This window comes from Durotheca rogersii (genome assembly GCF_024521655.1).
Source record: "Durotheca rogersii strain YMJ 92031201 chromosome Unknown GGS23scaffold_21, whole genome shotgun sequence".
NCBI lineage: Eukaryota > Fungi > Ascomycota > Sordariomycetes > Xylariales > Xylariaceae > Durotheca > Durotheca rogersii.
This window is the reverse complement of record NW_026251252.1, coordinates 97,109-122,185: the sequence shown is the minus strand read 5'-3', so window position 1 is coordinate 122,185 and position 25,077 is coordinate 97,109. Positions and strand designations below refer to the sequence as shown.

General features: G+C 57.5%; 10 protein-coding genes across 10 annotated transcripts; 5 read left to right on the top strand and 5 right to left on the bottom strand.

The window, feature by feature from the left end:
- Positions 1-639: 639 nt before the first annotated feature.
- GGS23DRAFT_210048 (NADH:flavin oxidoreductase/NADH oxidase-like protein) lies at positions 640-2,770 on the bottom strand. The gene is made up of 3 exons (XM_051511878.1): positions 2,278-2,770; positions 1,928-2,181; positions 640-1,839 (listed from the first exon to the last, which is right to left on the bottom strand). Exons 1-3 carry the CDS (start codon positions 2,478-2,480, stop codon positions 941-943), a joined length of 1,356 nt encoding a protein of 451 aa, XP_051369503.1. The 5' UTR covers positions 2,481-2,770; the 3' UTR covers positions 640-940.
- An 884-nt stretch (positions 2,771-3,654) lies between these two features.
- GGS23DRAFT_209985 (plus-3-domain-containing protein) lies at positions 3,655-6,165 on the bottom strand. The gene is made up of 4 exons (XM_051511877.1): positions 5,802-6,165; positions 4,707-5,476; positions 4,506-4,645; positions 3,655-4,453 (listed from the first exon to the last, which is right to left on the bottom strand). The coding sequence occupies exons 1-4, from the start codon at positions 5,990-5,992 to the stop codon at positions 3,668-3,670; spliced, it is 1,887 nt and encodes a 628-aa protein (XP_051369502.1). The 5' UTR covers positions 5,993-6,165; the 3' UTR covers positions 3,655-3,667.
- A 750-nt stretch (positions 6,166-6,915) lies between these two features.
- GGS23DRAFT_578886 (COQ7-domain-containing protein) lies at positions 6,916-8,568 on the top strand. The gene is made up of 2 exons (XM_051517019.1): positions 6,916-7,346; positions 7,436-8,568. Exons 1-2 carry the CDS (start codon positions 7,092-7,094, stop codon positions 7,967-7,969), a joined length of 789 nt encoding a protein of 262 aa, XP_051369501.1. The 5' UTR covers positions 6,916-7,091; the 3' UTR covers positions 7,970-8,568.
- Positions 8,569-9,220: 652 nt separating this feature from the next.
- Positions 9,221-10,366, top strand: GGS23DRAFT_209968 (acyl-CoA N-acyltransferase). Its single transcript, XM_051511876.1, has 2 exons — positions 9,221-9,904; positions 10,008-10,366. The coding sequence occupies exons 1-2, from the start codon at positions 9,466-9,468 to the stop codon at positions 10,265-10,267; spliced, it is 699 nt and encodes a 232-aa protein (XP_051369500.1). The 5' UTR covers positions 9,221-9,465; the 3' UTR covers positions 10,268-10,366.
- A 1,050-nt stretch (positions 10,367-11,416) lies between these two features.
- GGS23DRAFT_209916 (uncharacterized protein) lies at positions 11,417-12,490 on the top strand. The gene has a single exon (XM_051511875.1). The coding sequence runs from the start codon at positions 11,652-11,654 to the stop codon at positions 12,456-12,458; it is 807 nt and encodes a 268-aa protein (XP_051369499.1). The 5' UTR covers positions 11,417-11,651; the 3' UTR covers positions 12,459-12,490.
- A 165-nt stretch (positions 12,491-12,655) lies between these two features.
- GGS23DRAFT_599006 (carbohydrate esterase family 3 protein) lies at positions 12,656-13,496 on the top strand (the record flags this gene model as incomplete). The annotated part of the gene is made up of 2 exons (XM_051518869.1): positions 12,656-12,716; positions 12,772-13,496. The coding sequence occupies 2 exons, from the start codon at positions 12,656-12,658 to the stop codon at positions 13,494-13,496; spliced, it is 786 nt and encodes a 261-aa protein (XP_051369498.1).
- A 1,108-nt stretch (positions 13,497-14,604) lies between these two features.
- Positions 14,605-16,766, bottom strand: GGS23DRAFT_599005 (peptide-N4-(N-acetyl-beta-glucosaminyl)asparagine amidase A; the record flags this gene model as incomplete). Its single annotated transcript, XM_051518868.1, has 2 exons — positions 14,605-16,313; positions 16,376-16,766. 2 exons carry the CDS (start codon positions 16,764-16,766, stop codon positions 14,605-14,607), a joined length of 2,100 nt encoding a protein of 699 aa, XP_051369497.1.
- A 385-nt stretch (positions 16,767-17,151) lies between these two features.
- Positions 17,152-18,706, bottom strand: GGS23DRAFT_578879 (uncharacterized protein). The gene is made up of 3 exons (XM_051517018.1): positions 18,498-18,706; positions 18,315-18,427; positions 17,152-18,257 (listed from the first exon to the last, which is right to left on the bottom strand). Exon 3 carries the CDS (start codon positions 17,971-17,973, stop codon positions 17,560-17,562), a length of 414 nt encoding a protein of 137 aa, XP_051369496.1. The 5' UTR covers positions 17,974-18,257; positions 18,315-18,427; positions 18,498-18,706; the 3' UTR covers positions 17,152-17,559.
- Positions 18,707-20,419: 1,713 nt separating this feature from the next.
- Positions 20,420-21,562, bottom strand: GGS23DRAFT_209674 (uncharacterized protein). Its single transcript, XM_051511873.1, has 3 exons — positions 20,998-21,562; positions 20,750-20,944; positions 20,420-20,681 (listed from the first exon to the last, which is right to left on the bottom strand). Exons 1-3 carry the CDS (start codon positions 21,434-21,436, stop codon positions 20,533-20,535), a joined length of 783 nt encoding a protein of 260 aa, XP_051369495.1. The 5' UTR covers positions 21,437-21,562; the 3' UTR covers positions 20,420-20,532.
- Positions 21,563-23,913: 2,351 nt separating this feature from the next.
- GGS23DRAFT_209721 (marvel domain-containing protein) lies at positions 23,914-24,605 on the top strand. The gene is made up of 2 exons (XM_051511874.1): positions 23,914-24,327; positions 24,393-24,605. Exons 1-2 carry the CDS (start codon positions 24,019-24,021, stop codon positions 24,585-24,587), a joined length of 504 nt encoding a protein of 167 aa, XP_051369494.1. The 5' UTR covers positions 23,914-24,018; the 3' UTR covers positions 24,588-24,605.
- Positions 24,606-25,077: the final 472 nt, after the last annotated feature.

The following is a 25,077-nucleotide window of genomic DNA, read 5'->3' as shown; positions in this document are numbered from 1 at the left end:
TCCCGAGCGGCTGGTCGAACGCATCGACGGCACTAGCGCCGCCAAGTCGGTCCAACTTGGCCTCTATCCGCGCAAGGCGGGCCTCGACGCTGCCATCGCGGAGGGGTGCACCCGCCGAGGATGCGTCGTTGGGAGGAGCCGGAGGAGGAGCCGGAGCAGGAGCCGGAGCCGGAGCCGGAGCGGCTCTCTTTCGTAGACCGGTGGTGACGCACGGAACGCTGTACAGCCGGCAATTTGAGCATGCCGGCTTCAGCATGTCGCATTTTATCTTCTTCCGGAAGCAGGTGTCGCCTCACGCCAACGTTAGCACGGTTCCCCACGCGGACACGCGCGGAATTCTAGTGGCAGACTCACATGCTTTGCGGCGAGAACTGATCTCCATCGCTACGGTCGATGGTCTCGCAGACGCGAGCTTCTACGTCGATGTCGCGACGAGAAAAAGAAGGGACCGGAAGAAAGGAGGTGCCTAGGTACATTAGATGTACCTAAGGTATAGGAGGTATGCTCTCAATTAGTAAGCAGGACTGTGGGAACCTGACAGGGAAAGTAGGTATTACTAACTTACCCTTGGTACCTGCAGCAACGGACGAGCCCCGATTAGTAACCTGATTCGCGCTGCTCTAAAAAGGCGGGCCGTACTTACTACATACACCCCCTTTTACATTCTACACAGTACACCGAGACCACCGAGATGGTCAGCATCGTCAGCACCGCGTCTTTCCGCGTTCTTCCCGACCAGGCTAGGACTATATTCTTAATTTCTCTTTCGAAGGGCTATCGACAGCTATTCTTGTACACCTCATCGGGCTGGAAATGTAGGTAGAACGAATGCTTGATATCTCCCTACTACTACCTACTGCCACGTGGCGGGTACACGCATTCCATACACAGACGCACACGCATGCATATAGGTATAGGAGATCGTATGCACACCCTGCGCCTAGTACGGCGTGCCGTAGGGGTGCGAGCCGGTCTCCGGGGCCGTCAAGTCGGGGTAGCCCCTGAATTCGAGGTTATCGGGGTCTGCGAGCTGGCGGCCGAGATGGGCGGCCATGTCGGTCCGGAAGCTCTGGACGGCAGCGGCGTTGCTGAGGTCGAAGGGCTCGCGGCCGTAGGCCACCTGGCGGATCTGCGTGGCCGACCCGACTAGGTAGGTGAGGAAGTCGTCGAGGACGTCGTCGCGCGGCCGTACCGCCGCGGTCACCCGCCCCGCCAGCAGGTCCGCCGCCAGCCGCGGCTCCTGCGTCGCCGGCCGCCCCAGGCTGATCCCGTCCAGGATGCCGAGCGCCTCGACCATGGCCCCAAGCGTGCGGAACCCCCCGGCCAGGTACTTCTTGGTGCGCGACAGGTGGGGCACGATGTCGCCGACGAACTCGAGGAAGTAGGCTTCGCGCTTCTGCGTCGACTCCTTGGTCAACCCGTAGCCTATGTTCTCGTGGTTGCCGCCGGAGAGCTCGACGTAGTCAAAGCCGAGCTCCTGCAGGGTGCCGCACAGCACGCCGACGTCGGCGGGGCGGATGCCCTTCTCCTGGAACTCGACCGAGTTGAGCTTGACGGCGAGCAGGAAGCCCGGCGCGACGCGGCGCTTGATCTCCTCGGCGATCTCGACCACGATGCGCATGCGGTTCGCGAGGCTGCCGCCGTACTCGTCCGTGCGCCGGTTCGAGTCCTCCGACAGGAACTGCGACAGCAGGTACCCGTGCGCACCGTGCAGCTCGATCCCGTCGAAGCCCGCCTGCTGGAGGTACGAGGCCGCGTGCGCGAACCCGTCGATGACACGCGCGATGTCCTCCTTGGTCGCCTCGCGCGGCTTCGCGTAATCGCCCATGCCCTGGGGTGCTGCGCCGTAAGACATTAGCAGCAGCAAAAAAAAAAAAAAACCCTCAGGGGTCGGCGTTGGTGCGCGGGGTATAGACGGCAGACTTACGAAGCTGGATCGCCGACGCCGATATGGTGTCAGGCCGGATGCGGGCGCTCAGCTGGCGACCCGGGTGCGTTACCTGCGCCACGATCAGGCTTCCGTGCGCCTTCGCCGCCGCCGCCAGCTCCTTGAAGGCCTCGAAGCGCGGCCCGGAGGGGGGGCACTCGGGCGTGATGATGCCGTCGCCGACGGCATCCAGCATGTCGAACTCGATGTCGATATTTCCCGTGGTAATGACGCCCCAGCCGCCCTCTCCCCATCTATTTTGTTTCCCCCCGACCCCAGAGTCAGCGAGACGTACCTTCACGAACGTCGCCAGGCCCGGGCCCGGGTCTCCGGCGGCCACCGCGACTCACCTCCGATACAGCTCGATCATCTCGGGCGTGGGGATCCCGCGCTCCTCGAGGTTCCGCGCGCTCCACGTGGCGAGGTCCTCGGCCATGGCCGCCTTCTTGAGCAGGTTCGGGGCCACCTTGCCCGAGAACTCGAACGTCAGCGGCTGCGCGAGCGGCGCGGCGCCAGCGGGCGACGGCGCGCCCTCGTACCGTCGGGCGGGCATGACGACTGGCTGACTGGCTGCCGGCGAACGCTGGAGGGATGGAGGGTAGTGGATGGAACAGGAGACGGGAACAGAGGGGAGAGCCCGGAGATTATAGGTAGGCAGGTAAGTATGTAGTATCCTCAGCCGCCTCGACGAAACCAAGCGATCTAATCTCTCCTGGATAAGATGCTGAAGCTAGCGTGTATCTGTATGCAGCAGCGGCTCTCCTTCTCCTCTCCCACCAGGTCGACGGCGAGGATACCCACTGCTTTAATACCTACCTCTTCCATCGACGCGCCCTCCGCCCCCCCCCCCCCCCCCCCCCGCCTCCCTCGTACGCCGCATTTGTCAGCGGCGGCGGACCACAACACACGGCGACCAGCGTCGGCCAGATTGGTGGTGCCGTGTATTACTACCGACTGCGTGTTGGTTCGGGTGTGCAGGGAAGAGCGAGGCGGGAGGGTGCTGCGTGAGTAAAGGTTCGCGTTGCCTCTGCCCTGGCCCCCCCTACCCTTACCCTTCCTCTCGGACGCCGTGGAGTGCCGTGGAGTTCCGCGGCGACCCACCCACACGGCGCAATCCGCGGTCGATCTTGTAGCTACCTAGCTAATACGTCCCCCCACGCGATGGGGGATGTGCCTGGGGATCGGCCGGGACGAAAAAGCTGGTACAGCTTGGCTCCGCGGCCCATTGTTACGTATACACGCGCATTTCGCGTTTCACGCGTTTGCGCTCCGTATGCTCGGCACGACGATTAGATGCACCCACTCGAGACATTTCGGTTTCAGGCCCCGCTCGGCAAGGGTACCGGGGGGTCAATTACAGCGGTATATTGCCTTGCTCTCTCTCTCTATGTGATCTCTCTCTAGCTGTGTGCAGCAGCTCTTTTTTTTTTTAGAGAAAATAAAAACAACTAGTTTGAACCTTTCTCATTCGTGCCCCACTAACGCCGTTGTGCAGCGCCGGGGCTGCGTAGATATAAATAGAAGCCATGAAAAATCCATACGCGTCTCCGCTAATGCTGCGTCTTAAGCCGGCGGTAGTATTTTGGGGAGGGGTTGCCTCCGAGGCTGACTATCGAGGAGAAGAAACCAGTGGACTCGAGAGATTCTTCTTCAAGGGGCCAGCGCGGCCGCAGGTGGCGACGGGTTGGACCTTTGGTTCTCTTGGGAAACCCTAGCTAGCTAGCTAGCTCTAGGCGGCGTTTAGTCGATCTCGACGTCTATCTCGAGATCTAGAGAGGCGATGATCTCGTCGTCCACGATGGGGCGATGGATCTGCGGGATGCCCTTCTGGTCCTTGCCCGCCCCGTGGTTCTGCATCTGGAGTTTCTGGATGTGAGGGAGCACCGTCGTTTTCGTAGGGGCGGAGCCCTGCTTCGTTCCGTTCGTCGAGGCCGGAGTCGATGTACCACTCCCGTTGGCGGTGGCAGATTTTTCCCGGGTCCGCCCGTTCGTCTCGTTGACGTCCTGCATGAACTTGGGCTTCGTCCTGAGGCGACGGGACGTGTCCTCCTCGACGTCCTCTCCGCGAGCGAGGCGAGCCTCGATTTGACGCGCCCTGGCCTTCTCCTTCATCTGCGCCCGGCGTACCTGCTCCGCATTGCGTCGACGATTCTCGGCGTTCAGAGCCGCGAGGCGGTCCTGCTGAGAGGGCGTGGAACTCGCAGGCTTGTTCGCCGGCGTCAAGGTCGTCCTAAAAGCCAGCCGCGGCGTCTCTAGAGAGTCCAGTTCGTCCTGCAGTCCCGTCACCTTGGTTTCGTCCCCGCCACGCCTAGCGTCCTCGATCGCCTTGAGCAGTCGGTTTCGCTCCGTGGGCGCGTACTTGCTGCGCAGAGCTCGTTCCCGCTCGATCTTGGCATTAACTTCAGCATCGGTCCAGGAGCGATTTCTGAGGGCATTGATGTCGTCTATCTTGGCGCTGAGGGTAGGTTTCTTGGGGAAGACGACGCCTTCTTCTTGGCAGACTTTCTGATAGCGGGTGTATTCGGTCTGGAGGTGGTCAGTAATGAGCAACACAAGCTGGGCAGAAGCATTTGCTCACCTCGGTGAAGGGAGAGTCAGAGCAACTGATGAACGGCCACTCCCTTTCGGCCTTGCCGTGGGCGACCTGAACATACTGGTCCGTGACGAAAGTTTGACCATTCTGCTTCTCCATAGCGTACGGCTTTCCCTGGGCGAATCCTGACCGAGAGGGAGGGTGGTTAGCGAGAGTCCACCAACCTCTGAGCAGGTTAACACATACCCCGGATAAGTGCCATCCTATAGACACCTACTCCATCGGAGCCCGGGCCGATAGCCACACGGACATAGCATCCGACAATGGCTTGCTCGAAGCCAGGATAAAAGCAGACCTGAGAGAAGCGGCTGCGTCCTAGCCGTATGCGCTCTATGTCGCGCAGGTCGGCAAGCGGAATTTCCTTGACCTCGGGGGTCCGGGACTTGGAGCGCCTCTCCTTGGATGTGCGGGGCCAGTCGGCGTCGCTATCGCCGTCGCGGTCGTGATCCGGGTCGCGCGATGTCGAGTGCAGTTTTCCCTTGTTGCGCTCCCGGTCCTCCTCTCTACGGCGCATGCGGTCACTCTTTTCGGCGCGCGCTCGGCGCAGAGATTCGATGCCGGCGCTGGTCTCGCCCACCTTGGAGCCTCCGACCCGGGTCCGCTGCCGCGAGGTCTTGCGCTGGGTATCATCAAGGTCTGCAGTACCGGCCTTGCGCTTCTTGGCCGACTGACTATCGTCTTCTCTCGTTTTCAAAAGTCGTCGCAGTAACGTGTTCTGTCGCTGGCGATCGACCTCCTCCTGACGTTTGGCTAGTAACTGTTCTCGCTCAAGCTCGGGCATGCCGAGAATCTCGTCTTTCTCCGCTTCGCTTGCATAGATGCCATCGACAGGGTACTTGGTATCATCGCCGCCATCCATCTTGCTGGCGGCGTGGGTGGTCTGGAACACGTCGGATTCCGAGTCGGACTCGTCCATGGGGGCCGAGTTCTGCGAGGCCGGGGAACCTATCGAAGAACTGTTGCGACATTGCGAAAGGCGAGGGTCAGCGCTGCGGGTTGGCGTGGGTTGTGTGGACGGGCTACGCGACGGCGGGGGTTGAGGAAGGTGAAGAGAGAGGGGGGGGGGGAGGGGGAGGGGGAGGGGGAGGGGGCGAGGCCAATTAGATGATAAACAACGCAAAGCAGGGTAGAGGGGGCATCGAGGCCATTGTAGCAGCGGTTTGATAGTAGGATAGTTTGGCGCGCCTCTTTGGACCAAGTCAAAAACATTTAAACACACCAATATGTCAGAGGGATAATAGGGCAAGACGACAAGGAATAGAAAAGAAGAAAAAAACTTACGCCTCGCCCTCTTCCTCGTCTGTGTCATCTTGATCTCTCTTCTGTTTCAACATGGTCGAGGCGTGGGTATCGGGGTCAGGCTCGGGGGAGGCAGAGGCCGAAGGGCTCGTGTTCATGCCCGGGTCTATTTCGTCATCGGAAGACTCATCGCCGCCGACAAGGGCCAAGAGTTCATCGTCTACGTCAGCCATACTGACGGAGTGTGCGAGTGGACAAGGCGGCTTGAGGTGGCAGCTCGAAACTATGGACAGGCAGGACGGCTTGACGGGAGGATTGGCGAGAAGATAAGGGAGGGTCGACGGGTAAGGATAATGGGCAAGCGTCGGCTCGATAACCGCGTCCGGCCAATCGAGTTGATTGTCTTGCTTCCCAGTCGGCTAAAGGGACATAAGGAGAGGATGCGACTTGGATGAGGATACGATGCGTGAGTAAGGGATGGATGGCGGATTCAGGTCCGTTGAGGAGGGAGAGGAATTGTAGAGGAAAAGGTTGAAGGTTGAACGGACGCAGGCAAGTCAGCAAGCCGTCTGCCAGATCCTACAGCCTCGTAGGTAAAAAGTACATGTGGGGCTCAAGGGTGCTGAGTGCTAACCTTAACTTGCCTAGGTACCGTCGATACCTAGGCTTTGTAGACAGAGGTACCTGCCACGTAGCAGTGTACCTAGGTAGTTACCTATCCGGAGTACCTCCCCCTATATGCAGAGTGCGCAGATGTACCCTGCTGTAGATACCTACATGCCGCTACCGTGCACTACCTAACTCTACCTACAGTAAGCTGCGTTTCGCATTGCCTTCTTCGGGTTTCCCTATGGTTACGCACCTGTACATGGTACTTGTTTACTTGCTAGAGGTAGGTTAGTAGGTACCTGACCCAAGCAAGATGCCCCACATCCCTTGCCTTTTGGCCTATGCCCTTCCAAATTCAATTGATGCATTTAATGCTGATATATGCATAGGCTGACAGGAGAGAGGGCACCACTATGTTACCTCCTAAGGTAGGTAGGTTAGGTACCTAAGGCACTATCTCAACCAGCAGAGTGGTAAAAGGTTGGGTAATGTACCTACAGGTACCTGCCTCCTCCTATGAATAGGCCGGCCTATTCCCGATAAGGCGTTGACCTTACGATGATGAATTTCAATAGCTGTCGCGTTTTTGGTGGGCTTCCACAGCTACACACAAAGATAATAGGTATAGGTGCATAGCTCTACCGTCAATTCCTTGATCTATTTGCCTCGAGCACCCTTTCTTTTCTTTCTTCTTCTAGAGGTCGAAACGGTATTCCTCAAGAAATGGCATGGCAGAGGACGTGTTCCAGCGCAATGCGCCAGACTCTGCTGCCGCTGCCGTCCCATTCGCGCGGCTTCCTTACCCCTGCACTGCGACAACCAGGTTGGAGACGACAGTTGAGCACCACTCCCACACCCACTCCCGATGACGATGCGCCCAAACCGCCGAGCCCAGTCTCCCCGGACGGCCCCGCGGCACCGCCCCGTCGCCCGCGCAAGCCCCTGACCCAAGAGCAGCGCGACTTTTTGTCCTCGGCGGTAAGCTCTCTCTCCCTCCCTGCCTCGACGGCTTCGGCGTGCCCGGCCACTAACGAGCCACGGCTACCCTCCTCCCTCCCCCCTTCCAGCTCCGCGTGAACCAAGCGGGCGAGCTAGCCGCGACCCTGATCTACACGGCGCAGACGCCGCCGCTGGTAGCGGCGCACCCGCACCTGCGGCCGCTGATGGCGCACATGTACGCGCAGGAGGAGGGGCACCTGGCGACGTTCAACGCGTTGATGGCGAAGCACCGGGTGCGGCCGACGGCGCTGTACCCGGTGTGGACGGTGCTGGCGGCGGGGCTGGGGTGGACGACGGCGGTGATGGGGCGCGAGGCGGCGATGGCGTGCACGGAGGCGGTCGAGACCGAGATCGGCGGCCACTACAACAACCAGATCCGCGCGCTGCTCGCCATGTTCGACCGCTGGGAGGCCGACGGCTGCGACGCCGGCGACGAGCTGCGCGCCCTCGCCGCCACCCTGCGCCGCATCCGCGACGAGGAGCTCGAGCACCTCGACCACGCCCTCGACAACGACGCCAGGAAGGCCGAGCCCCACTGGCTCCTCACCGGCGCCATCCGCCTCGGCTGCCGCGGCGCCATCTGGGTCAGCGAGAGGGTGTGAGCGGGACGGGCGCGAGGCGGGCAGACGCGTCCGCACATCTGCGCCGCTTCCCCCCACGGTGCCAGGGCTGTTCCCGCCGGGTTTCAAATGTAGTGTTTGAGTCACTAAACCTACCGGCGTCTAGCACTGCGGAGTCTTGCCCGGTGAGGTCGTTGTCTCGTACCCCCGAAGCCTCGGGGTGGCCCCCGAAGTGATGCGTGTCCTTTGGACGAGAGAGCTGGCGCCACGTCACACTTACAATTATAGGCGCATATCGAACGGGACCAGGTAGCCAGAGACTGGATCGTGCTGACGGCATAAGGAGGAAGGATAACGTATGTGCACATGCACGCGCATATATACCTATGTTTGTGTGTACTCGCATGTATGCCTTGTAGGCGTTCACCAGAAGACGTCTAACCATTGATGGGCTCGGGTTTCCTTTCGTGATCTACCTATAGCTCCAACCTTGGGCATGGCCAAGCTAGCTAATGGCAGTCGATGAGACCGATCTGGGATCTGCCACATTCATACCTGCGGTAAGAATCCCCTTCCCGGGAAACTCATTATGGGTAGCCATCACGTAGGTAGTCGGTGACAAGGTAGGCATAACAATAGCCCATGCGTGTAACTACATGTATCAGCAGGATATCATCGGCATCTCGACCTTGTCCAGCCTCGCCGGCAAGAGTCATCGACGTCCACGTCAGACCCAAGCCTGTTCCGGTAGCTGATGCAGCCGGGGCGGGCTGGTGCTCGGTCACTGGCCCTCCCTACGGAGTACACAGTACACCGCCGGACAGCCGGCATCTCGGGCTTCGGAGCGGGCCCAGCGGACCTCCTCAATAGGCAAGTTTCTGCGCTGTCGGCGTTGGGAAGGTATCACGAAGTCGGTATGCCGTATGGCAACTTCCTCGCGCCGGTGTCTATCCACGGGCACGTATACATACATACATATGCCTATATTCATATATATGTGCGTATCCATACATATATGAGGCTAGGCATATACCTATCCTATAGGTAGGTGTGTGGATCCTGGGCACCTTATTGGTCAGCTTCCTGTTGACGGATAACTGCTGCAACGCTCGTCTACTCACACCTATTACAATGCTCACCTATTCACCTGTTAGATAACCCGTTTACTCACCTGTAAAACAAACCTTGTAAAAGCTCCTAATTTCGCAGTTCTAGGACCTAGATCTCCTCTCAATGGATCAGCAGTTCAGGTTCAGCTTTCAACGTTTCGTATCCCCTCAGATGGCTTAGTGACTATGAAGCGACGGAAGCGAGCCTGGCCAAAACGCACAAGTGTATAAATAGCGAGTAGCTTCGACGTGAGCGCAACTCCTCAAGTCTTATTCTATTCCTCATCCGCTCCCCCACACCCATCGCGCACACACATACTCCGTAGCTTCGAGCCAGCCAGCCTTTGTTACCTTTTGCCGGAAACTCCACGGCCACGAGGAGGAGGAGAGAAGACACGAAGCGGACGAGAGCAACCCGACCGACACGCCATGGCGCTGCCTTTCGCGCTGCCCGCGTCGCTGGCGCCCTCGTTCGTAGCGTCGCGCTGCACGGCCGCCGACGTCGACGTCGACGCGCTGTCGGAGGCGTACTACGACAGCTTCCGCACGGACGTGCGCAACACGTTCTGGTGGCCGGCGGCGCGGGCGCCTATGATCGCCTGGATGCGGCAGCGCTTCCGGTGCAACCTAGGCACCCGCGGCGTCCACCAGTTCACGCTGGCCGACGCCGGCACCGGCGATATCGTCGCCTTCGCGCGGTGGAGCGTGCCCGCCGGCCACGCCGGCCTCTTCGGAGAGTGGGCCGGCGCCGAGAGCGAAGGGGAGGCCGGCGTCGACTACCCCGAGGGTTCCCCCCCAGAACCGTGCCGCCGCTTCTTCGACGCCCTACAGCATATGGCCGATAAGCACGGCGCCGATGGGATGCTGAGTGAGTGCGACAGATAGTCGAGAGAGAGAGAGAAAGGACGAGGGAAGGCGGGGGAGGGAGAGTAAGGAACGGACCCTCGCTGCTAACATACGCGTACGCGCAGAGCTCTCGCTGCTGTTCACGGCCCCAAAGTACCACGGCCGCGGCGCCGGGACGGCGCTAGTGCGGCCCGTCCTGGCCCTCGCCGACGCGCACGGTCTCCGGGCATACGTCCAGGCCACGCCGCGGGCCAAGGCGCTGTACGAGAAGCTGGGCTTCCGCGAGGTGGAGCGGGTGAGCTTCAGCCTCGAGGAGCTGGCGGGCAGCGGGCAGACCGGCACCTGCGACTTCTCGGCCATGATCCGGGAGCCCCAGTCGGCCTGATGCTGCGCCTACCTGCCGTGTGCCCCGCCGGGCTGATGGCCTAGGTAGGCGGGAGGTGGTAGATACATCCTAGCTGCTGGCCTCACAATGCCTGGTAAAGTCGGGTTTGTCCTCGGGGCCGGGGAGCGGCCGCCTGGGTAGAGGAGAGAGACATAGTTCGGGAGATACGTTTGGGAGAGGCTATCAGAATAATTGCTAATGTGTATTCCTAGAGTGTTGGAAATATACCAACCAACTGCCTCCCTGCTTTACACTGTTCCCGTAAGAAGACCTGCTTTAGGTAGTAGGCAGGCGGAGAGGCAATATGCCTGTCTACCTGGTCACATAAGGACACCAACCTTTATAAGACTTCCCCTCATCCCTTCTCTCTCCCCACGGTGGTATCGGCATTTTCTCAGCAACTGTAAGTCGTCATTCCTTAAATTGACCCTTAGGCCCAAGCAGCAATACCAGGAAATCAGGACCCAGGTACCCTAACTTTACCGGGACGAAACGGAGTCTCCAGGCGGTGCTCCGCGGCATCGGGAGCTTGAGCGGGACCGCGTAGATGCGGATGGCCCAGGGACAAAAGGGTGCCTGAAAAGAGAAAAACTAGCAGCCCGCGGCGGCTATGTATGCGTAAGGGATGAATGTATATACGGATGTCCGTTAACCTACCATAGAATGCCGAGCGCTATGCTGGCTGGTGGGAGGTAGCAATAGAGAGATCATCAAAACGCCGTGGGGGGCCCCGGTTGCCTCATGACACAACCCAGGAGACCAAGGAAACTACCAGGCGACGGGACTTTTGGCGGGCCGCCCAAGCTTTCTCAGAAGCATAACCACCCGCCCAGTCTACACTGAAGGAAAGTAGGAATGGACGCCGGGAGGGGCAGAAGGAGACGAACGCGAGGCGGCGCCGGGCCGAGGGCATATCGTGAGTCCACACCTACTTACCTACATCGTCTATGACGAAGCCAGTCGGCCCGCCTCGCTACCGAGGCAAGATGGTAGCGGGGATTAAGCGCTAGCTAGCGCCGGAGCACGGGCGGCGCCGGACGGGCCGAGGAGGAATCTGGATTCGAAGAAGAATAGAAGGACAGGAAGGGAGCGTCTATGCCGCCCTAGGCGCGTGTATCCCGCAACACCGGAGGACGTCTACACATCATCTCTTAGTCAACCAGCCAGTGTAGATATCCTAGTTAGCGGTGCGAATCCCCCCTCCCAACAGCCCAAGGCCAGGAGTGGGCCCCCAGCTCGACACTGAGCCGGCTGCCCCGTCCCGTCACAGCTGCTTGTAGCGTGGATCGGTAGACAGGTACCTACGTGCTTGGATTGGCTGCCCGTGCGGTATCCGGCGATACCTGCTCGCGGTACAGGTCTGTCGTAAGTAGGTACGTGGAGCATGGCGGTGTGCTATGAGAAGTGTGCATCTACATCCCCGCGAACCTCCTTACCAACAGGTCTCTCTACACTACCTCACATTCCTGAATATGATGCCGGGTCAGGTAATAAACACGGCAACCAGCTATACGCTATATCAGCCGCCGAGGAGAGGGGGGAGGACGTGACGTCCTTCATATTTAGCCTATTCACTCCACCCCCTCCCCACCCCTTAAACTGTCTCCTCGCTTGCTTCCTTACGACGCCCGGGTGGGAGAGAGAGACGCTGCCGCGCGAGGTGGCGCCCGCTCCCGCGGAGCAGAGCCTGCGTACTGCACCGTTAACCTACAGGCACGACGACGACAGGTGTGCGCTGGCGCGGGCGCTGGCTGGCATGGAGAGGGGGAGTCGGCAGCGGAGGCGGGAAGAGCGTGCTATGTGTGAGACACGGCCCAGCCAGCAGACGAACCCGGACTCCCGCGAGCGAGTTAGGCCTGCCGGGGCTGTTATTGCTGCCACTTTAAGCGGTCGGCTTACGGACCTCTCTCCGCCACAGTCCTCTTGCTGTTCCGTGGGAAAGACTCGACGGGGAAAGTCGAAAAAACATCGCATCGGGTCAAGCTGTCATCTAGCAAACGGGCCAGCCGGTCGGCATCATGATGATGGACAAAGACCGCGGCGGGTGGGGGGGAATAGCGCGCGAGGGTGGGAAGTCGTCCCAAGAGACGACTACTACCGGGTCCACACACACGGGAGAGGGAGAGACTTAATGTTGCTGAGGCGAGTCAGACGGGAGGAATGGGCGGCGCCCCCCAGGAATGATAAATAGCCGCCGCCGCCGCCTGTCTGCGTTAGGCAGTAGATCAGCGCCTTGCCGACTAAGCAGATATTTAGACACGCGAGCTCACTTACACGAAATATCCGCCTGCTGGTTGAAACACCGACGTCTAGACAGTCCGCTCGTGAGAACTGGGGCTGGCATTATCGTCGCCATACTTCCTCCTCGCTCGCGGAACGCACTCCAACATGCCGAATCTCAAGCGACTTTACCTCTGCGTGCTAGCTTGCACTTCCTCTCTCGTATGCGGTAGGTCGACCCTCCTTTTCGATCCCGCTATCCTCCTCTCCTAATGCGATCGCAGGGCTCGCTTTACCCAGCGCCGCGGGCGCGAACCGCGAGCCGGCCCTGCCGCGGGCGGAGGTGGTGGCGCGGAACTTCGCCGACGGCGCGGCGCTGCGCATCATGCCGCTCGGCGCGTCCATCACGTATGGATATGGGTCGAGCGACGGCAACGGGTACCGCGAGGCGCTGCGGGACCGGGTGGCGGCGCGAGGCAACGCCGTCAACATGGTGGGCACGAACCACGCCGGCAACATGCCAGACAACGACAACGAGGGCTGGAAGAGCTATACTGTCGCCATGGTCCACGGCAAGGCCGACGCCTCCGTGCCGGGCATCCGCCCTAACCTCGTCCTTGTCAATGTCGGCACCAACGACTGCCTCCACGGTGAGGACCTGCTCCGCGCTGGCGACCGCGTCGCGAGCCTCCTCAGCGACATTTTCACCCAATCCCCCCGCGCCACCGTCATCCTGTCCACCCTGGTCGCGAACCGTGACCCCCAGGTCGCCGAGCGCGTCACAGACTTCAACGCCCAGCTAAGGACCGTCAGCGACACGCTCCGGAGCGCTGGGCAGCGACTGGTCCTCGTCGACATGCAGGGCCCTGCCGGTCCGACGCTCGACGACCTGAGCAGTGACGGCACGCACCCCAACGACGTCGGGTACCTGAAGATGGCTGATGTCTGGTTCGGAGGCATCGAAGAGGCGGATCGGCAGCACTATCTGTTGACCCCGGAGCCCGTGTAGGGCCTCGAGCCCGACGGCGAAGCTTGAGTACGGATATCAACTAGTTTATTTTAACGACACATGTTAGTACGTGTCGTTTCTGCATGACGAGCAACTAGATCGGGAACTCGAGGCGTTGAAAGAGCAGGGGCCTTGTCACTTTGCCATAGCTAGACGGGCGACATCCGAACGGGACGTTCTTTTCGATTGGGTTGTATTGTCGCGGGGACATCTGTGAATACGGGTTGAATAAACTCCGATATGCAAGGCAGTAATCACTCACCGTGTATGTTGGATGAGTAAGGTCTCTCGGACCGGAATCTAGCTAGTTCAATAAAACCGAACTGAGACAGCTATCGACCAAGTAGCAGGTGTTGAGAATGTCACTTCTGCACACAATCTCTATCGAGACGTGGCCTATTTATGAGTCTATTAATATTAGCATTAGGATTGACTGTTTATAGTATATCAGATGCACAGTAGTAGCTTTCGGTCTCCTCTGCTAAGAGTAATTCGTGGAAGGGTGTTGTTATCTGGAAGGATTGCGGGCACGAAGAGGCCTCGCTTGCCCGAAACTCGGCTTTGGGAGGTTCAGTCCTTTGGTTTCCTCCGTGGCTCTATTCCTCGAGTTGTCCTGGAGTCTCCGGAAACCAAGACTCCCCTGTATTCATTAGGCGTACGGATTCCTTACTCCCACTTGCATATCTGTGGTTATATGATAGACTCGTCCTCTAATATTTTGGTGAGACCCGTACGGCTCTCCATGAAACCGCTTGTTCGCTGTCAAGATTGAATGAGACCTCCATTTATATTGTGGTAATTCTGGGGGCATCAGATATAGGGCTTGGTGGCTTTGGAAAGGCCCAGCAAGGACGGTGCAGGTCGTCTCGGCGTATTTCCAACGTTGGGGTTTTATTCTTTGCCCGGTTTCTGGTGAGAAGGAGCGGGATAGCATTAGAAATAAGTATCGGTAACTTGCTTATCGAGCGAGCCGAGTGCCGATATAAGTCGAGGGGAGCGTGCTAGGCGCATCTCGGCAGAGACAACGAACTAAGTCGTGGACATTGGGGGGTTTATAAAATTACAGGATGCTGTTGTACCGACACTCCTTCGTTTCCCATGTTTCCACCTAAGGAGTTTCTGACGAAGTAAATTTCGAAGCGACGTAATCGGATATTCCCGGTGAAACCTGGGTTTGGGGGTTGAACTCTCCTTTGGAAAATCTGTAGGATTCTTCGCCTGCGAGCCTCTCGGAATCAGACACGACAGTACCGTTTACTGCTGTCACGTTCCGAAAATAGAGCTCGTCGATAGTGCGGTTTCTGAAGCCGAGGGTCCTCCCGTCTTTGGAGCCGCCAAAATGGAAATATTGGCCGGACGAGCCGTAGCCGGAACTAGTCTTTCCATCGCCCGTCCGAGAGAAAGACGCAATGCCATCGCGCAGGGTTTTTAGGTGGGAACTGAGATATGGGTTGCCTGGGATGCCGGCAACATTTTGGAATGCCTCAAGGCCAGTCGGGAACACCGACCTGCCTTGAATTTGAACCTCGAGCCCTTCTATTAGATGCGCGCTTATTGACAAATTGCCCTCTGGCGATGTCGAATACGTCTGGTTGCAGTATAGTGGATACTTATAGAAAGTCTGATAGGTTGTGGTGCGCCAGCGCGCGGTAGGTGAGGTTGCGACATCTGCTCCGCTGATGCTAAAGTTATTGACTTGGGTGAATCCAAAGTTCGACACGAGCGCTTCATTGGAATACTGCAACATTTGCGACCAGCTATACTCACCCTTATAACTCTGTGTGTTGATCGATGATTTGAGATATGTAACCCTCTCGATGGTCATGTTGAAGGCTAGAGACTCGCTGAACCCCGTTTCATTCTGCGTGAGATAGCGGGAAAACAAAATACCCGGCCCGTGATTCTTCATCACCGGGGCAGTACCGGTAGTTATCGACCCAGCTTCATCCAACCACAGGAAGATCTTCCCCGTGACATACCAGCTGTCGTTAACGGTCTCGGTGAATGTAGAAGCAGTGCCATTCTGGATATCCCTTAAACCAACCACCCTGATCGTGAAGGTATGTTCAGCGCCGTCACATAAAACCGGCAACCACGGGGTGATATCGATCTGGTGCTCTTTCAAATCAAAAGCTTGTAGTCCAACGACGGGCCGGTGCAAGCTAGGTACCACACCACCGGTAAATACCACCGGAAATGGCCACTGGACCCCAGCAAGGGCGCCGTCGATAAGAACTTGAACCTCGCGGAAAGGAGATAGGCCTGGTAGCTGCCCCGCAGTCCGGCCAAAAGCAAGGGTGTCATCTTCCGGAACATTGCTCCACCAGAACTCCTCAGACGCTTGGCCGTTCGCAGAGACGGAGAAAACGGCTCGATTCACGTTGCGAGGAAAGCTGATTGTGTTCGACGCGTTATCCGCCGGCAGCGTGAACTGGCTCACCCCATTGGCCTCCCCCCTTCTCGCAGATATGGGAATGATCATATCAGCCGGGGGGGTAGCGTGAGTGCTGACATGAGCAACGAAGAAGGTGGCAGTTAGTGTGACATTGAATGATGCCGTATACTTGTCATCAATTAAGTTCCCCAGGTCGAAAATCAACTTCTGGGGGGATTTCCAGAGGTATAGAAAGTGTGTCATGTCCTTCGAATACGTCCAGCGGATACCGGGAGACGCTGTGGGCTCCGCAGTTGATGTCCTCCAGACTTCGGTATCGCCAAAGTACATCAACGCTAGACGATCAAATTGGCGACCCTCAGAGACGACAGTAAAATTCATAATTACTCGATTAAAATTGCAATTAGGTGGCATGTAATTTCCTATCGACTATTAGACTCAGCCTCTTGTCGGCAGCGAGCAGTCGTTACTTTGCACAACATACCAACGAAAGGTGCGCCGTAACTCTGGCCAAAAACGTGCTCCATCAGCAAGACCGAGCAATACTCGGGCCCCGTGGGCTTGCCGCCAGGTGGCGATCGAGACGACAAGACATCAGGCGTTAGCACGGGCGGCGCAACCTGAAAGCACTCAAGCGCAGTCGGGGTAGAAGAGGCCGCGAGTCGGATGAAGCCAGGAGGCTGAGGGAGACGCCTGAACGGTACCATCGGAAGCCAGAGAAACAGGAGCAAGCTAACCACACCGAACAGCACCATGAGCGGAGAACAACCCCGCTGAGCGGAAGCTGGTAGCTCTCTGCGACGACGCAAGTCGTGGCATGGCGCGGGAGCAGAATCAGCCGTCGACTGCCGAGGTTTTAAATCGTCGGGAGTCATGACGATGAGCATGTGAGCGGGCAGACGTGTTAGGTAAGTAAAAGTCAAAAATAGCCAGGCATGCGTCGCGATGATTATCAGATCATTCCAATCCGGCGGTCGTTGACGCTTGGCGGCCACCGTATGCGCAATCAAGAGCTTCCAAGACCGGTGGTAGTCGTCATAACCAAGAAGGCGAATATCTCTAGCTTATATCGACGCCATTAGAGCAGCATCCAACCACACGTATGCCGGGGATGTGTTGTAATTGTAGAGGGATCCTAGTGCGGTAGGGTAGAGAGGGATGTCGTCGTGGGAAAGTTGAAGGGGGGTTGAAGTCGTCCTAAGGTTGACCTCAGACCTCAGATGGTTACATAAAGTGACGGAAAGTAGCAGGTGCCCGTTGGGCAATTAAACGATATTTAAACGGCAAAGTATAACTAGGTACCTATGTATATATGTATGTGCATGCGGGTATGGTATTGTTTTATCATTAAGGTGGGTACACGAGGTACCTAGGGTAAATTGTACCTATGTGTACATGTAGATATATATGGGTATAAACGGTAGGTATGACAGGGATATGTGCTGTTACGTGTTGGCGTAGGACTGGTATAACGCGTCGCCGTATGCAGATAAGCGCAGTGAGAGGAGAGCTGTTAACGGGAAATATGCCTAAAGGCGGTCGTTGGCTCCGTCGCGTCTCGATTCCGCGCGCCAGGCGAGGCTCGAGCCGCTCCGTGGAGAGAAAAGGAGTCCTCCTCGCCCTCCCTTTTCCTTCTGTTCTTCGGTCCCATCTTTTGTTTCTACGGTTCTAGGCCGGCATTTCCCTGTAATCCCAGTATCTCGCCCTCGCAGCTGCGGCTATCTGGTCGCCGACGAACCGGTGCTGGAAAAAGTTGAATACGGCGAACTCGGTCGGCGACATGACGTACGAGTTCGGCATCGATGCTATCCGGCCCCAGATCTGGCCGATCGCCCTCTCGAGCGTGAGCTTGACCTCGGGGAAGCCGTAGGCCTCGTTGCTGTCTCGGGCGATCTCCAGCATCTGCATCACGTAGTCCTCGCTGTCGAGCACGCCGAACGACTGCGGTTTCGATAGGTGGAGAGCCGGCGCCGGATACGCTACGGAGAAGTTGGCTTTCGGCGGGCTCAGTTGCGGTGATGTCGTCATGTGGGCGTTGCTGACCTGGCGAGGCGCCTGTGTGACGGAATAGACAAAGACCATCTTGGTCGACGTCGCGTTGAGAGAGACGAGCGGAAAAATGACAGGTGGATCGTCGTCGGCTGTATAAGGAGACGTGTCGAGTGCGGACGCGTTATATAGCAAATCTCTTCACAAGAGTTCCCTATGCTCGCACAAGGGTTAAGGATGCGGTGAACCAGCAGGTTATATATGTATATAATGTTCCTACACAGGAAATGATCTGGGACTGGCCATCGTCGTCCCTATTTATATCAGTCACGACATTCTTCGGCTTATCATTCGGCATCTCGAACTAGTCTCCTGATCTAGGTTGGCGTTAGGCTCCTTCAGCTCCGACGTCGAGAGGGTTACCAGATACCTACCCGACAGCATTATGTCCATACGAAACATGAACTCCGATAATCCCCGACGACGAAGAGGCTAGCTAATGTAAAAATAGCTTTAGAGCGTCCGATACACTAGCGTGCTGATTCGCCTGTTTACATTAGTTTGATGGCGCTGGTTCACGCCCGCCCCTTATAGCGCGTGCTCGAACTGCCTCTTACCTGTTTCTGCAGAACCGCGCCCTACTCCTTGGAGCCAGAGATAATAGCCACAGACCCCGCGTTATTATCCTGTCTCTACTGAATGCTCCGTTCACCTATACACTCGTGGTATCTATCCGCCAAGTGTGTGTCGAGCGGTTCCTCCACGTTCTTCTGTCTGGTCTATCGTATGAAAGAAAGGCGCCATCACCAGCGTGGGTACGCGCACTCCCGGGCCCTCCGTGATGGCCGAGGTCATCATTGACCTCATAAGAGCAGACGTTAAGGGTCCTCTGTCAGTCATAGCGACATGCGGAGCGGCAGGTAAGAGTCGGGTAAGATTGGCACCCTCGTCACCATCGATCAAGGTAGGCGTGGGTGCCCTGCTTCTGTGTCGGGGGACGGCATGTTTACTCGGCATCGGCCCTTTCTACCGTGTATTCTCTTGCTTCTACCCGCCGTCGCCGTCTCGCTGCTATTCAGTAAGAACAACGAATCGGTGTCCTAGCAGGCCTATGCCGATTTCCCGGTACAGATGACCTCCCAGTCCCGTCGCCGTGGTCCCTGTCGAAACGTGTCAGTCTCGCCCCCCCGCGTGCACCGCCATCCGGCCGCATGCGCAGTGAAAGGAGTCCGGTACTGTACAGGCGCGAGTCAGTTCCCAGATTTGCAGATACCCAGCGATGCTTCCGCGGAGATATAGCGCATTTTTCGGTAGCTCTCTCTCTGCAATCCGGTCTGGCCCCAAGCCAAGGAAGCAATATGTGCCTAGACCTGCTTCCCGATGAGAATTCTAGCTGCGCGTTAGTATGATTAGTCGACTACTCGGGATTTGAGTGAGCATCTACTTCGGAGATTGGTTTAATAGGCACTTCAGCTGGCGGTGGGAGGAGTGAAGGAACATGCCGAAAGCACGCCTCCCTATCTGCCACGATAGTCCGGCGGCTAAGCAGAGCGGACTAGGACGGGGCCAAAGTCAGATTCAGCCGTTCCGGCCGCCAACCTCGACACATAGGTGTCCTCTCCGAGATGGCCGGTACCTGATATAAGCATCTGCCTGCCTCCTCTCGAAGCACCCACTTAAAGCAGAGTACACGGCCACCTCCTAATGGCACGAGAAGAAGAAGTGATCGGAAAAGGGAGATGGGACGGTTGAACTTTGTTCGCTCCAAGATGTTATTTCGAAGTGGGGAGAGATGGAAGTTTCCGTATATACACTATGATACCGAGGGTTGAGGAGGAGGAGGAGGAGGAGGAGGTGAATTCATCGGTGGCTGCCTTGACGCGAGCGCCGAAACGCAGGCATATATGACGATTGCCCTCTCTCGGCGACTCAGAGACACGAAGGGCCGGCCGCGAGACACGTCACGCACGATCCTTGCTAGGTTTCGTGACAATTCAACATGAGCGTAGGTCTTCGCCACGGCCGAATCAGTCGCAACTTTGTTTATATGCCCACCGGCCACTTACTTCTGCTATGAGGCAGACTGTCCGTGTGATATACCGAAAACGACGGGCTTACGTCCTCGGAGCGATAGCTAAGAGCTGTTAAACTTCAACCGCCCCTTTTTTGAATTTCTGATTTTAGGGAAACTTCACCGAGCTGTTAGTTAAAACCCTTCTGTGAAGACCTGCTGCTACTGCATGAGCGCGATTAATGGAGGCGAGGAGTTCGTGGGCTTAGGTAGGAGGTGGCCGTGGATTTATTACCATTATTATCGCCCATTTCAATCCATTCTCCGAACAACTAACACGTCCCCCCCAGACGGCTATTGCCCGTCATCTGTTCCCCACTACCATTCGTCATTTACGTCCGGCCCGGCTGGGTAAGCTGTGTAGGCCCGGAAAGGGGCTGGACGCACGCCGAGTTGATGAGTAGCTTCTGTCTATGTGGAGTTCGTCTAACCGTCTTTTTTCTAACTGGCCGTATACCCCTTTACTATGTGATCGTACAATGCCGCGTCTAGGTGCCCCCGTCGATTATCATTACCAGAGCTTTTCTCTCCGATGGATGGTATCAACCCACAGGCGATATCCCCGGTAATACACGTCCTTATCACCGCTTCCCTGGCCGCTTTCCAATGTTCCAGCCCCAGGATCTCAAAGTCTTAACTACCCTGGGCGTAATCGCAGCAGTTAGGGGGACTCGGACGAAGATGAAGCTTTTATGGATGGCATAGGCGAGGGCCAGCTGCGTCCCGAGACCTAGGAAACGAGACGAGACGTGAGTATGATTTGGCCAGAAGGAGGACGGAACTCTGGGCGGAACGTACTAGCCTCGGACTTGTGTCTCCTCTCGGCCTCTTCGACGCCCCAGCCAGCCACCTCGACCTGCTCGCTGATGTTCTCATTTCCAAAGCGTTCCTTCTCGGCGCTCTTCAGGGTGTCGCGGTAATCTTGCCACCTGTTTCGCACGGACTCTGGTATCGCCTTCTTCACGTTGGAAATGACGAAATGCTCGATTTCACCTAGCATCGGTCAGCGCTCCTCCGCCTTCTCCTCCGCCGCTGTCAACACTGACCAATCCTTTCTGTCCCGACGGCGCGGACCAGTAAAAAGCAGAACGGGAAATCCAGGACGGTTAGGCCCAAGTAGACACCCAGAGCTGCCCAGCCGTACTCCCTAGACAACTTTTTCAACCTCGCCGAGAATCCCTGCGGTTCCGGGGGCGTAGCACCCTTGGGAGGCGGGGTTGCACTTCGCAGCCGGGGGTTCCTGTGGAATGATCGTCGAGACGTTCGGAGCCACGGCTTGATTTGTCTGGGGGGGGCATTCGTTATCGCCGGTCTCGGCGCCGCGCATCGAGGAGCGTTCGGGACGGGCCGTGATATGTACGACCGCGATTTCGAGACGAAGGTTCGCCCCGACGCCACGCCCCCGGTATGAGGCACGGTCCGACGAAGCGTAGAAGCTCGCAAAGCAATCCTCGGTTGGAGAATGCGCAAAAGCGGTGGTATCATCTTATGTTCGTCGCGGTATTTGTACAGCTCGTAGGCGTTGAAGCTTGAGGGTGCGCTCACGGACTGTCGGTCGAGAGGTGTCGGATGTCAGCGACAAGCGAAAAAAAAGGCCGCTCGTGCCGTCCAGGCGGCCCGCAGCATGCGCCGCACGGAGCAGTGCAGCTTGCAGATCGTAGGATGGTGGAAATGTACGCCGTTCCTTTCCTTCTCGTGACAACGACTAGCTGCTAGGCAGGGCGCGAGAAGGTGGCATCACAGGATTTCGCACGGGAAGGGTCGTGTCGAATTGGGTAGCGAGAGGGCGAAAGGAGGGAAATTTCCAGGGCTTCGGAGTTGGTCGAAGATGTAGGATGATGTAACTTGACGATGGCCGATGTTGAGTACGCAGCGGTAATCAGGAAGTAACCGTGGGGTCCCAGTCTCGCTAGTTGTCCAATGAGGATGCGCTGATAGCGTGGCCCAGAGGAGGTAGCCAGAGGGCGGGTTATCGGAATCAGGTACCCATGTAACCCGGTCCAGCTTGTCCTCGTTTACGGTAATAAAAGGCATCTATTATTACCATTCTCACCGTCGCCTACCTAGGTACCTAGGTAAGCTCTTCTCTTGATAGAGGTAGGTAGCAGCATGCGACGAACGAAACACAGTATGCAGGGCACCTAGGTAGGTAGGTATTCGCATTCCGCCGTGTCGGACCCAAAGATATACCTACGTGTATATACCTAGGTGCCTGCCGTGGAGGCATTTGCTCGTAGCTATCTGTCCAGCACTAATAGCAATAATTTAGTAAACTACCCACCTGAACGATGCTCGAACAATACCAACGGTTTAGCGGTACCACTGCCTCGTCTGCCCACTACAGGGCCAGAACTCCACCTCTTTCCTCTCTCTCCCCTCTCTCCTCTCTCACGCTGCGGGCGGCAAACAGAGGCAGACGCGAACCCAATCGCGAGGCACGGTTTCCTGGCCAAGGGGCGCCTGGTGTTGCGTGTCGCAAGCAGGTAAAGACTTGGCGACCCGACTCGCTGTGCTCGGGATAACGTGCTACATACATGCCGTAGGGTAGGCCGGCGCAGTTGTTTGGAGACCTACACAGCCAATGCTCATACAATACAGCTGCAGGGGTGTAGGCCGGTTCACGGTTGCCGGGTCAAGCTTTTTTTTCTTCCTTTCTTCTTGACAGGCCAATCTATAGATGAGGGGAGGGTCAGCGATCGCCCAGACGTATGGAGTTGAATGTGTACTCAGTATCTCGCCAACAACATGGGGAGGGCTTTACTGCCCGGCCAACCACGGAGCACGCAGGGGTGCTACACCAGGAATTTATGTGTGCCCGGAGCAGGTTTCTTGGCAATTGAAAACTGCACGATCGGCCTTTCGCAGCCTACCCACCAGCACCCTGGCTACGGTGCCTATGAGACGTCTACGGGTCGCTACGCGAGATTTTCTAGATCTTCCACGCGATGAGATTCTTTCTTATTAGCAGAGGTAGGCAGGTAGGCATCGCTAGGTTGGGACGCACACGGGCGGGCCACTGCTCTTTGTACACGATCCAGCTGGGTCGGCACCGCGCATAATAGGCCGCATTCGTATCCCTGGAGGAGGGGGATATAACAATACCTACCATCTTTGACGCCAGCCCACGCACCTACACATAAGCAAGGCACTTAGGTAATTCGAGAGGTCCCCGCGTAGACGGAAACATCTGCGGATAGCAAATCCTCGTAGCGTGAAAAGCCTAAAAAGCCAGCTAAAGGAAAGGCTCGCAACCTTCAGATCGCCAGACTGCGACGGCGCAGAGCTTCCCCGGGAATACCTCCAAAACCCATCGAGTGACTTCTAGAAAGCCAAGAACAGCGAAGGAGGCCCCATGAGGTCATAGTTTGCAGAGCAGACGGCAAGGTACGTACTGGTCCGCAACTGCCGATCACCGGGTCATCGATGTCGACAGCAACCCCGTCAACATCGCCCACCTGCATCATTGGGTCGGCCCTGGCACTCCATCGACACACACCACACACCCTCTCTCCATTGACCCCATCCCGTCCCCATTCTCTGCCCGCCTTAGCGAGATCGTCCGTACCCAGATCAATAACCTACCCCCCCCTTCTACGCCCGCCGCCACTGTTCCCTATCCTCGTCGCGACAAAACAAATCAAAAGGCACCCATCCGGCAGAGTATTAATCCCTTTCGCACCCTCCCTCCACCTGCTCCGCTCCTGAATCGCATCACATCCCGATTGTGCCTTGACGATTCCATGCTGATATATTCTCCGAGCGGACGAAGACAGAATCAACAAGCATTACGCCCTTGTCCAACCCGACCCAACCGCCGATTGGCATCGAGTCCACGTCTGCGTCGGGACGCTTGCTGACTCGACTTGCGCCGAAGAAAGCGCTCGCATATCGTCACCACGTTGACGAGCTCCACCCGGCCTGCTCCGCTGCGACACCAGCATATTCATCCGCCCCCTTCGTCGCAAACCTTCTACCTATCCGTTGCTTTTACCACCACCAACGCTTGCGCGATTGCGATCCTCTCCGTAACCTGATCGACACGAAGCCTCCGCAGAGCCACCGCCGACATGGAGATGGTCAAGTCTATCCTGCGCCTCGTGCAGCTCCTGTTCGTCTTGCTCACCACCGCCCTCGTGGGCAATGTCATCGCGAACAACGTCAACAGCGCCGGCTCGGCCGCGTCCGCCGTCAACTTCGTCATGTTCGTCTGCGCCCTGTCCTGGATCGCCGTCCTCTACGGCATCGTGACGCACTTTTTCAGCTCCCTGGCCATCCCGATCGCTTCGCTCGCCCTCGACGGCGCCGTCACCTTGTTCACTTTCGTCGCCGCTGTCGTGCTCTCCGCGAAGCTCCAGGCCGTCAACTGCGCGAACCTAGTACGTCAATGTCTTCGAGTGCTTGCTCGTATCCCCGCTGCTAACCGCTCAACCTTCCTTTTCAGGGCCGAAAACCCAGCGACTACATCGTATTTGGCTCGGACAACGACGAGAAGCGCTGCCGCGAGATCCAGGCCAGCGCCGTGTTCTTGTGGTTCCTCTTCGCCACCTTCACGGCTAGCCTCTTCTTCACCGTGAGGGAGTTCCGCCGAGCCGGCGGGTCGGTTTCGCGTCCGAGCATGTCCCAGATCGGCGTGTAAGCCAGAGATCGGATCACCAACGACGGTAATCCGTCCTAACATGGTGTGGGATGTGATGCGGCTTGAAGAGAGGTTGTTACTAGGCGCGCCAGTGTTGGATGCGTACCGTGGGGCGGCGAGCAATAACTCTTTGAGAACTGAATAAGTGTATAATTGATGTCGACGCCGGGCGAACCGGGCCTCTTGAAGGAAGTTATGATTGACGCTGGGGCACATGGCCCCCTTTCCATTGACTGGGAGGAGTCGAGAGCAAAATAGAGCTTCTGTCGAGTTTTTATTCTGCGGCACTGCGTTCAGGACATAGGATACGGGACTACGAGTGCTGTGTAGGAGTTACTCGAGTTGCTTAGTGCTGATTAATGAAGTATGTAGATAATCCAAGTTCTGCTGATGAAACACCATCGCCGGCTCTCAGACCCATCGTGTCCGATGTCTAACTCGGTGCGTTTTGCGTAAACTTCGGTAGGTAGGAGAGGCTTCTCCGTCCGAC

Excerpts from the sequence above, each read along its gene's own strand:
- GGS23DRAFT_210048 (XM_051511878.1), bottom strand. The coding sequence starts at position 2,480 with ATGCCCGCCCGACGGTACGAGGGCGCGCCGTCGCCCGCTGGCGCCGCG. Across the intron at positions 2,182-2,277 it reads ATGATCGAGCTGTATCGGAG|ATGGGGAGAGGGCGGCTGGG; the intron begins GTGAGTCGCGGT and ends GAAACAAAATAG. Across the intron at positions 1,840-1,927 it reads GGCGTCGGCGATCCAGCTTC|CACCCCAGGGCATGGGCGAT; the intron begins GTAAGTCTGCCG and ends CTTACGGCGCAG.
- GGS23DRAFT_209985 (XM_051511877.1), bottom strand. The coding sequence starts at position 5,992 with ATGGCTGACGTAGACGATGAACTCTTGGCCCTTGTCGGCGGCGATGAG. Across the intron at positions 4,646-4,706 it reads TAGGATGGCACTTATCCGGG|GATTCGCCCAGGGAAAGCCG; the intron begins GTATGTGTTAAC and ends CCTCTCGGTCAG. Across the intron at positions 4,454-4,505 it reads CTGACTCTCCCTTCACCGAG|ACCGAATACACCCGCTATCA; the intron begins GTGAGCAAATGC and ends GACCACCTCCAG.
- GGS23DRAFT_578886 (XM_051517019.1), top strand. The coding sequence starts at position 7,092 with ATGGCATGGCAGAGGACGTGTTCCAGCGCAATGCGCCAGACTCTGCTG. Across the intron at positions 7,347-7,435 it reads GCGACTTTTTGTCCTCGGCG|CTCCGCGTGAACCAAGCGGG; the intron begins GTAAGCTCTCTC and ends CCCCCCTTCCAG.
- GGS23DRAFT_209968 (XM_051511876.1), top strand. The coding sequence starts at position 9,466 with ATGGCGCTGCCTTTCGCGCTGCCCGCGTCGCTGGCGCCCTCGTTCGTA. Across the intron at positions 9,905-10,007 it reads CGGCGCCGATGGGATGCTGA|AGCTCTCGCTGCTGTTCACG; the intron begins GTGAGTGCGACA and ends GCGTACGCGCAG.
- GGS23DRAFT_209916 (XM_051511875.1), top strand. The coding sequence starts at position 11,652 with ATGGCGGTGTGCTATGAGAAGTGTGCATCTACATCCCCGCGAACCTCC.
- GGS23DRAFT_578879 (XM_051517018.1), bottom strand. The coding sequence starts at position 17,973 with ATGGTCTTTGTCTATTCCGTCACACAGGCGCCTCGCCAGGTCAGCAAC.
- GGS23DRAFT_209674 (XM_051511873.1), bottom strand. The coding sequence starts at position 21,436 with ATGATACCACCGCTTTTGCGCATTCTCCAACCGAGGATTGCTTTGCGA. Across the intron at positions 20,945-20,997 it reads CGTCGGGACAGAAAGGATTG|GTGAAATCGAGCATTTCGTC; the intron begins GTCAGTGTTGAC and ends GACCGATGCTAG. Across the intron at positions 20,682-20,749 it reads GAGACACAAGTCCGAGGCTA|GTCTCGGGACGCAGCTGGCC; the intron begins GTACGTTCCGCC and ends CTCGTTTCCTAG.
- GGS23DRAFT_209721 (XM_051511874.1), top strand. The coding sequence starts at position 24,019 with ATGGAGATGGTCAAGTCTATCCTGCGCCTCGTGCAGCTCCTGTTCGTC. Across the intron at positions 24,328-24,392 it reads CCGTCAACTGCGCGAACCTA|GGCCGAAAACCCAGCGACTA; the intron begins GTACGTCAATGT and ends CTTCCTTTTCAG.